We start from the raw sequence: 9946 nt of genomic DNA, 5'->3' as shown, positions 1-9946 counted from the left end.
AAGAGGAGACTGGACGGGCACCTGGCTGGGGTCTTATGACCCTGCCACCCCCAGTGTCATTCCTGCCCACGGCGGGGGGTCGGAACCGATGGTCTGTCTAGGTCCCTTCTGACTCATTGATTCTATGAAGCATCAACAATGCAGAGGCATACATGGCAATTACTACTTAGGGCTCAACGTTTAGTCTACACCCTTAGAAAATCTGGGTCATGAGCTTCGTGAATTACTACATAACTGCAAAAGAATCATAATGGGAGGACTTCAGTTCCATCAAATGAACATACTACTGATTTTCTCCCGTTACTCTTCCCGCCCCTGAAAGAACTCAGCGCATAGGAGAAATAACGGAAATCACCACACACATGCACAGAAGCAACTTGGGCAGTCTGATCCTATAATACTTCTGCATGGTATGTCTAGGAAAGACATACTAAGTAGTGGACATAGTAAATGCTCCCAAACTGAGAGCAGAAATTAAGGGGCTTGCCACTTGAAAATGACAGAGGGGAGATACCAACATGATTTGCAGACCTACAAGGAGTGACAGCTGATGACAGTGTGGCATCCATCACATAGTTTAATGTCATGCAGTAAACTCCAGATAATTCACAGTTGTTTGCATTCTGGTGAATTAACCAGACCGGATAATGGTGGCAGGGGATCAGAACAAGAACAAATTAAATTACAGTGGCAAATTATCCCATGGGCAAATCAACTGAATTTGCTATACTCGGGATATATCTTAGCTTGGCTCCTAATGGCTATTTGGTTACTATACAAAGCCAGAACTTTATAATCCTGCCCGACTGCCAGTTTTTGGTACAGATGCATTGGAATAAAATAACTTAGACACTGCAGGGCAGAACCAAGGAGTATTCACAGCTGCAGGGAAGAACTTGTACTGTGGCAACTTTTCTTACCCTTGCCTCTAGCCAGCATTTACAAGTTGTTCATTTACAGTCATGATAAAACCCCATGTTTAAAAACAAGCCTTAACTTGTGTTTTATCATTATGACACAGTTTAGTCCACCACAAAAAGGATGCATTTGTGTTTTGTGTATGTACCTAGCACATGATCATGGAAGCAGGAGGCACCACCCAAGAAGTAATTTTCTCTTGGTGGACACAGATACCAGACAACAACCAAACCAGCTGTAGTGAAAAGTACATCCCATCCCAGACTCAAAGTCATACATGCCAGGCTAGGAAGAAGCTTCAGCTAAGATGTCTTTTGGCCAAGGAGTGAGTGATGAGAATGAAATGAAGCAGCCAGCATGCCTGGGAAAGGCAAGTTCCAAAAGGACCCTTACTTCTAGGAAGGGCTGGTCACTAGTAAAACCCCCTTTTACCGCAGTGTTCTATACTTTGCCAACCTACTGCTCTGTTCTGCAGCGATCCTGCCAAAAGGAGAGAGGGATAAAGAGAGAGAGAATAGTGAGAAGGAGAGTAGCCCTGCTCCATGTCCTGGGGCACATGAAAAAAAACTGTAAAAAGCAAAACCAGGGCTTCCAATAACTTTGAGATAAATGTGTGCATGAGAAGCACTACTGTTATTAATTTTCTGCTACCACAAGAGGACAGTGGCTTGATTCAAAATGTCAGCTTATTGTTCTACCTGAGAATATGGCAGGGGTGAGCAGCAAGCTAGTAAACAAGGCCTTTTAGTAGCTTACTAGTTGCTAGATAAATTGAGAGGGCATTCAGAGATAAGTAAGTAGTAAATTACCTGCATTCACCTGCTGGTGCTAAAAGAAGCCCTGGTAGAGCTGAGACAGATAAGCTGTAAGTCACCCACTTTCCCCAGTTATTTTTGCTAAGAAACTTAGAGGTTTTTTCAAAAGACAGTAACAATTTCTGGTTTTCTCTTTACCATTTACAGGAATCTTCATAGCTTGAAGTGACTTTGCTATAGTGGTAGTTGGCAATCACTAAAATACAGTAATGCAGGACAAACACAACTCTGCTAGCAATTTATTTCTGATGGAACCCCTGTGCTAACAAGGAGAGAGGAAACACTCTTCTAAGGAAGATGGCTGAAACGTTGCTTGAAGGAGGCTCAACATAGTTCTTTGCCTAGCTGAACTGAACACCGTTTGCTTTCAGAGGAAATAAACCCGTGTAAAGTCACTGACAATGCTATTTCTTTCTTGGATTTTAAGGTTCTGATCTTAGTGTCAGAGAAATCCTTAATTACAAAGTGGAAGCCCACAGATGTTTATACAAATGTGCACAAATACAAACTTCTTCCAAGGAGGAAAGACAATGAAAATATACTAGTTACGACTAGAACACCTCAAAGGACAAAGCCAGAAGCCAGGCTTCACACTAGCATGAAGACTGGTTACTCTGGAGAGAGGGCCCAGGTTATACCAGCTACGCTGGAGCAGTGTTAGCTATCTAAGCTCAGAACAGTACATTCTCAAAAAGTTTTGCCTACATCAGAAAGTTCAATGCATGAAGACAGAAACTGGGCAGAGAATGTCCTGCAAAGGACTCAGAAGTGCAGCTGCTTCTTGTTCAGACCTCTCCACTTCCCTAAATAAATTATCTTTTCTATAGTAGGAAAGGCAGGGAAATGTGACATGCACAACATATTATACCTGTAGTTTCATTGCATTTCCCTTTTAAGCATTATGAAGACCAGTGACAATAGAAACCTCACCACTAACATTAACACAAACTTGTACCACCCAATACCATTACGAAAAGCAATGCAAGTTCCTCATAACCATAAAAGCATTTACCTGGTAAGTGAAGCTGCAAAAAGAAGGCATTAATACATTTACAGGAAATTTTAATCCATGGCTACTCTGGATATAAAAGCTAGTAAAATCACCCTCCTCAAAGTTTAACACACCACACAGCAAACAAGCAAAGAAACAGGTTGTGCCTTGCTGCCAGAGCTGCAAGAAAGCATGATGGCCATGATGTTTGACCACAAACACCTCAAATTTGGTTCTCATTGACAATAACTCCTTTCCCCATCACCTTCAAGTACCTGTGCTGTCAAAGGTCAAGTGGACACTGTTGAAATGTCCATCTCGCAGTAGTATAAAAACTGGTATTGTTTTCTGCCACCAGGTACTGTCAACATTACCACCTTCCCCTCCAATTACATCCATGCCCCAACACTTCCCTTTACCTCTTAACTGCTTTCTGAGCTAGCATTCTGTTTCCTGCCAGGAACGTGAGACCACCTAGGATGGCCAGGTACTTTAGGGTCTGGAACATGTTGAGCTGAGTCCAGTAGACATACATAAGTCCCAACATGGCTATGAAGAGACAAAAAAAGACAGAAAAATCTCGAGATGGGCTTCATGAATCCATGCCTTACACAGGTATAGCACTTATGGGTTGTGTGATCTCTAGCTGTTTTCTTGAATGGCAAACATAATAAAGGAAGTTTAAGAACATTAAGGGACTAAAAGCCTCCCAGCTCTGTGGGGGGCTTCGGCCTTTAAGAGCTCATAGGAACTTGTCAAGGAGTACAGCAACATGCTGCCATGTGACAAAGAAAGACTTGAGTCTTGAGTTCTCCCAGATTGGAAAGACCTGGGAGTTCTAGTAAAGTAACACCACTCTTCAGGAGTGAAACTGGTAGACCTCAGGGAGAAGTAAATCCTCCTGGTCAGGAATGGTTGGACAAGTTGGTCTACAAGAGCAGACCTAGAAAAAAAAAGGACTTTTACAGGTTTCCATCCTCTCTCCACTTCCAGAAAAAGCCCATCCACAAAAGGGTAAATACACAATAGAAAGTGCAACCCCTAGAAACGAAAAGCGCTCTTAAATGGAGATAAATGGCATGCAAGAAAAGCCCAGTGTAATGACAGCTGTTATAAGCTGATGGCCAAAACAAGTTTATCACCATATTAACAACTCTGAAAGGCAGGAAGGCAGAGGAAAACAAGAGAAATGTTATGCTATTAAGTCATTATAGTTAATAGGTTGCGAGTCCATTTACCATCAGCCCTGATCTGTAAAACCAGTGTGAGGTCACTGAGAGCAATGTGCCTCTGGCACTTACCAGCATGACCCAGGTGAAAGATAATGGTACTGGGAGCAAAGCTGAAGTTTGATATGTTGGCACCAATCTTAATCCACTGAAAGAAAAACAAAACCCAAATTACACGCGTCTTCTCAGCAGAAACTTCTATTCTACAGCAGTCAGTGAAACATTCTCAAGTTCTTAAGCAGGCCTTCTAAACAGGAGTTCCACCAAGCTCTATCAAACCAATGGCCACAACTGCAGAGCTAGTTTATTAAATACTGTGACCAATCAAGACCAGGTGTCAAGGTATCACTAACTAGTTCTTTTGGCAGAAGGCACTATGCTTCTAGCTGGAACAAACCTGCTTCTGACTTCACAAAGGTAGTCCATCACTCAGCATTTCTTAAACAGCTAGGAGCCAGCAAAACAGATGTATTTTGCTAAGTACCTCCTCCAAACCTACCACAGAGGGTCTGTTACATGGCATGGTGACAAGGTGCTAAACACATCTCCTGTGCTGGTTTTTGGACTGGGTGGGGAAAAAAGGTCTCATGTGCAGCTCACCAGAATGAGCTCAACTCACCAGAATGAGCAGCAAAAGAAGTGGTGAGAGAATCAAGGCTGTGAATGTGTTGGACACCACTGTGGGAGGTCTCTTCTCAGGTTCTCTGAACAGGTGCTGTGAAAAGAAGCCCTTTAGAAGCACTACTCAAGAACAACTTTCATTGCAGCAAGTACAAAGTTTCAGTCCTGTTCACAGTTCCCACCCATTAATTCTGATCAAGAGTATCCCCTCATGATATTGTCAATGCAAGGTCTAGCTAGCCACTCGCAATGCAATCCCATGCTTTCTGGTTGTGGTCACGTTTTCTTGTACTCAGGCAAGCAGAGAACCACCGGGTCTACTGCATGCATATCTCCGTTGACTAGAAAGGTGACAAAAATCTTTGGAAGCACATCACTTCCTAGGGCCTCTTCTTGGTTAAGAAGGATGTCCCAATGCTCATATTTAGATCCCCTCAATTTTACTGCTGCACTCATAGAATAAAAGTCTTATATATTTATTTATGCCTGCTGTTTAGTTTGGCTACTAGCTCCTTATGGTAAGTTTTGTTTCCTTTAATTGGCATCACTAACATGATGAAGATGCTCCTTTGTGACAGGCTATTTATCAAATGAGTCTTAGCATGACTGGACATAAGAAACAACTGCCCTCTTTTTGGTTATACCTGGATTTCTGGCTTAGGAACAAAAAGGTTCTTTGATTGGACTGTGGATGGAGCATCCTCCTCTGGGAATTTGATCACAACATCTGCCTGAAATGGAATTGAGACACATTACAAAATGCTGGGATAAAACGCCATGCTGGGATAAAATGCTCTAAAAAATTACAGACATTCCTTACACAAATTCCACATCATAAAGTAGGCAGACAAGGTTCTTTGGGTAAATGTGATAGCTTTTATTGGACGAACTAAACAGTTGTAAAAATTGTTCTTTGCAGGCCTTTAGGTATAAACACCCTTCTTCAGGCACAGGGAGAATACGTTGTTGGTTTGTGTGCTCTCCTGGGTGGAATGCATTCCTGCTACACGTTATTCCCCACTAATATAATTCTCTACTCTTAATGTGTCTAACTGTTAGGAGAAAATGTTATTCTTCTCTCCTTAGCTGGAGTCTAAGAAAGATCTAAGTAGTGCTAGTCCCTATGCACCTTTTATTTTGGGTACATTGGTATACCCTGCTCATCACTCTCTTCTGTCTGACATGAAACGTGCACTGAAGTAATAGACTTAATAAGAGCCATGTAGCAGACCCTAAACAACCACAAGATCAGGATGACTGTCCTACAAGATCAGGCCAGGTGCACTCTATCCAGGAGAGCACACAAAGCAACAACATACTCTCCCTGTGCCTTGAAAAGAGTGTTGGGAGGGAAGCTGCCACCCCCAAATTCACTGTAGCCTCCTCAACTTGCCCGCTGAGCTCCCCGGAGAGCCTGGTGGCCCCGCTGGCCCCAGCCTGCTGTTGTCCGATGCAGAGATCCAGGGGCTCACAGCATGCCCCCCCCCAAGAACATCCCACTGCTGCCCCCCAGCCCTCCTGGGGGACACATAGCAGCAAGAGCCGCAGGCCTCCCCCCCCCACATCCCGTGCTCTGCACCCACTCACAGTTCCTGCCACCTTGTTGCCTGCTGCAGCCTGGGGCCTTCGCATTTCCCCACTCACCCTAGTCCCTGCTGCAGCAGCTGTAGGAACAGCCAACGCCAGCTGCCTATAGCCGCTGGGTTGCACTGTGCCCCAAACCCCCAGAGGCTCTGCTTCTTCCCATTCACCCCAGCTACTGCAGCAGACCTGGGAGCAGCTGACACCACCTGCCTACACCGTGGCACGGTGCAGCCCAGGGGCTGGGCTGAGTGGGGAGAACCGGAGCCCTGATTGTATAAGAGTGAATTTACCTCACATATAAGGAATTTTAGGAAGAAAAAGGGTGATCGCATAAGAGCAAATCTGCATATATGGAACCCGCATAAATTGAGGGAAACCTATATGTTGGGCAGATACTTGGCTGAGACAGTTGAGTCAGGGATGATCCTGCTTTGAATGGGGGCAAGACTAGATGGCCTGTCAGGTCCTTTCCAGCCATACTTCCCTCTGATCCTATATGTAACCCAGTCCCTCTAAACTGAAAAATTCTCCTTGCAGATGCATCCTATTTAGTTTTTAACTGATAGTTCATTTTCTGAAGAGGGAAGCGAATACTTTTCATCCACCCTTCACAGCTGGACACTTTCATATCCAACTAATAAATACATGTTACTTCTATTAGAGACCTCTACAAGTCCATGTCCACAAAACCCTAACACCCTCTGTTCCATCTCACGCAGAGCTGAAAATTCATTCTCCTCTTGCTCTTGCATTTATTCAGCTTTCACATTTTAAGACTAGAGTCTATTAATAACATAGGAAAAAAGATCACCAACAAAGAACTGTAATGTTTCTCTTTGTTCATTCAGGCTTCTATTGTTGTTCCTTGCTACACTATCAGTGATCTCAAGAAACATCCAACTGCGTATTTGCAACATACCACATTCCACAGGATTGGATTTTCCAGAGTGGCATCTCCAATTATCAAGTAAAGCGTATAGGTGCCAGAAGCAGAGTCAAACTCTGTTTTTCTCTCAGAGGTGTCCAGCTCAAACTTGTACACATTCTTGTTGTCAGGTTCTGCAACAAACACCACCTCCTGCCCAGTCTTCTGATTGTGGAGTCGGACAAATGTCTAAAATGGAAAGCAGCAACATTATAATCTGTACCTTCTGGAAGACCTTCAAGTACCTTGACACCAGTGAAGCAGGCAAAGATCAACAATCACACTTGACAGATGGGAAAACAGATTAACTAGAGATACGTGCAAGGTTACAAAGCAAAGCAGTAGCTGAGCCAGGAACAGAATCTCGGAAACCTGACTCCCGGATCCCTGGCATATTCACTTGACTTCAAGCCCTCCCACTATGAGTTGACTAATACAGGTATCAACACTGCCCAGAAAGCGTCTGCAACATCTGGCATTTCCTGCTGTAGCCATACTGAGCTCTATTTCAGATGTTTTACTACAGCACACGACTGGTCTATGAGCAAGAGGGTACAACATCAAATGCAATCTCAGGAAAGTTAAAGTTTTCAGGAACTGGCTATATTCAAGAAAGAAATGCACTTTCAAAGAGAAGATGCTTTCACTCTGGTTTGTCTGTTAATTTAAGGAAGCAGCAGCATCAAGTTTAGTAAAGGTTTATTAAAAATATAGCAAAAAATGTATATAAACTAAATTCACTCCCCTTCATACTAGGGGTGTGCAAAATGGGCCGTATGCAATTCAGATTCGGCCCGAATCAGGGACAGCGATTCAACACGGCAATGCTGGGGCAGATGGAGCATCCCATAGGAGAGGGGAGGGGAGCCCTCCTGCATGCTCGGCAGCAAACCCGGAAGTGGACCAGAAGTGCATCTTGGTCCGCCGCTGAGCACGCGAGGGACATTCCCCACAGCGATCGGATGTGGGGGGACCCCAGGTGCCCCCCCGCCCCCACCCAGGAGGCACCAGACGCTGAGTGGAATCCCCCACATACTCCCTGGCAGACTGGAATTGTTTTAAACATTTAAAGCTGTGTCTATGTCTGAATCACAGAATCTTTCCAAAACTCTCCGAATCTGTTTGGAGGGTTCTGATTAGATTCAGAGAGATTAAAGGGTCTCCTGATTCGATTCGATTCAGATTCAGAGATTTGGCCGCCGAATTGGGTCAAATCTCTGCCGTATCAAGTGAGCGACCAAAGCTTTGCACAGCCCTTCATACCCAGCATTCTTTCCCATCCACTTTTTGTATTTATCAACAATTTTCCCCATCGCAATCCATTTCATACAGACTATAAAATGGTTTTCACACTCCAAGAAAGCTTTAAAAAGAGCAATGGTTGCTTAAGATGCCTCAAGAGGTGGAATTTTAATGGCAGAATAGCTACAAGAATTTGTCCTGACCTGGTGAGGGATAAGTTCAGCTCCACTATTCATGTCTAGCAACTGGAAGGACAGGGCAAAGTTCTGATGACTGTCAGCTGTGAATGATCCTTTGGCTTTAGCTGGGTAAGCTACCCTGGAGTGAAGAGAAAAAAAAAATGACTGAGGTGGTTTTTCAACAGGGGAACTGGAGTTCAGAGCAACTGACATGCACAAGCCTAGCTTACAGTATCAGTTTACTCACGCGGCTTCTTGTTGCAGATTATTTGTTGAAACAGACCATCAGTTAAGAGAATTAAAATGCTACACTGTCTCATCACCACCTCCCACGAATCAAAATAGTGCAGTTCTTTAGTATAATTTATTTTTGTAAGCCATCTGTGGTGCGTGGTTTTAAGGCAAAAACAATAGTTAAGAAAGACTTGTGGTAAACCCACAAATGATGGCAGCCACTTCCTACAGCACACATTTACCTTAAAGCATGTTTCAACTGAAGTTGAAGGTGCAACTGTGGCACGCACAGACACACTTGTGCTAGGCCTAACTGATGAAAGCACCAAAGGCAATAAAGATGCAGAGACAGACTCTAGTGCAGACTAGCTGCAAGCATATATGCAGGCACCCAGTAGTCTTGCACAGCACACAGCAAAATCGGCATTACTGCTTTGCTGCTCGTTAGGTGAGATTACTAGATTAAAGCTAGCATGGGTCTGCCTGTACATGCTATGATCATACCCTGCAGGGAACATAGGTATATCATTAGAAAATCTTCTCTAGAGGAATTCTGCCAATGCCATAAATGTTTAGGCAATTATTTTAACCAGCTGTATTCGCTGCCCTGAGTACTGCCAGCACAAAAAGGGCCCTTTGTTTTCTGGCTTATTTCTGCATTTTTTTCATTAAAAATCAATCCATTTTCTCCTCCACCGAACTCCCAAGGATTGAGTTGAAAGAAGGAACAGATACAGATCTGATGACAATCCAAGACAAAAGACTCTTTGCTTTCATTGCACTAGATCAAGAACTGAAGACCTATATAGCCTAGATTCACTGCTGTCATTTACAAAGGCATTGCGCACACTGCAGCTTTACCTTGTTGTTTTTGGTGCAATGCTCTGATCCTTATCCACAGTAGAAAGATCCACGTTTGTAATACCAACTTCAGTGGAGACCTTTACTTTCAGCTGCAGCCAAGCACAACAGAGAAACCGCTTAGTATAGTCTATTTATATCTATGCAAACTCAGTTTATGCCAACAGTTTTCTACAGATGCCTACAAATTCTCCTTACTCTCAGGCCCAGAGAATCCTAAAAATATTGGAACCAGTTCCTTTGTCAGGATTTTCCACAAAATACAATATTGTAGGAAGGTGTGGAGAGACAGAAAACAAAACTAAAGGAAACTGCCAAGGATTGATCATTGAGACTTGATATTAGGC

At 43.6% G+C, this 9946-nt stretch overlaps 1 protein-coding gene across 2 annotated transcripts in view; it reads right to left on the bottom strand.

Annotated features, from left to right (window-relative positions):
* The window catches only part of RPN2 (ribophorin II), a 29306-nt gene that overhangs the window by 1647 nt on the left and 17713 nt on the right, over positions 1-9946 (bottom strand). Inside the window, exons 10-17 of one of the 2 annotated variants that reach the window (XM_019509800.1) lie at positions 9600-9691; positions 8529-8643; positions 7078-7272; positions 5219-5305; positions 4573-4668; positions 4026-4101; positions 3144-3273; positions 1312-1398 (exon numbers count right to left, since the gene is read on the bottom strand). In XM_019509800.1, the coding sequence (XP_019365345.1) occupies positions 1347-1398; positions 3144-3273; positions 4026-4101; positions 4573-4668; positions 5219-5305; positions 7078-7272; positions 8529-8643; positions 9600-9691 (843 nt within the window). In that variant the 3' untranslated portion in view covers positions 1312-1346. The remainder of the gene's footprint in view (positions 1-1311; positions 1399-3143; positions 3274-4025; positions 4102-4572; positions 4669-5218; positions 5306-7077; positions 7273-8528; positions 8644-9599; positions 9692-9946) is intronic. The other variant, XM_019509801.1, reaches the window with a different exon arrangement.

This window comes from Gavialis gangeticus, unplaced genomic scaffold (assembly GCF_001723915.1).
Source record: "Gavialis gangeticus isolate Ggan-Ray unplaced genomic scaffold, GavGan_comp1, whole genome shotgun sequence".
Taxonomy (NCBI): domain Eukaryota; kingdom Metazoa; phylum Chordata; order Crocodylia; family Gavialidae; genus Gavialis; species Gavialis gangeticus.
Note: the sequence above shows the minus strand (reverse complement) of the source record. Positions and strands in the feature narration are given on the sequence as shown.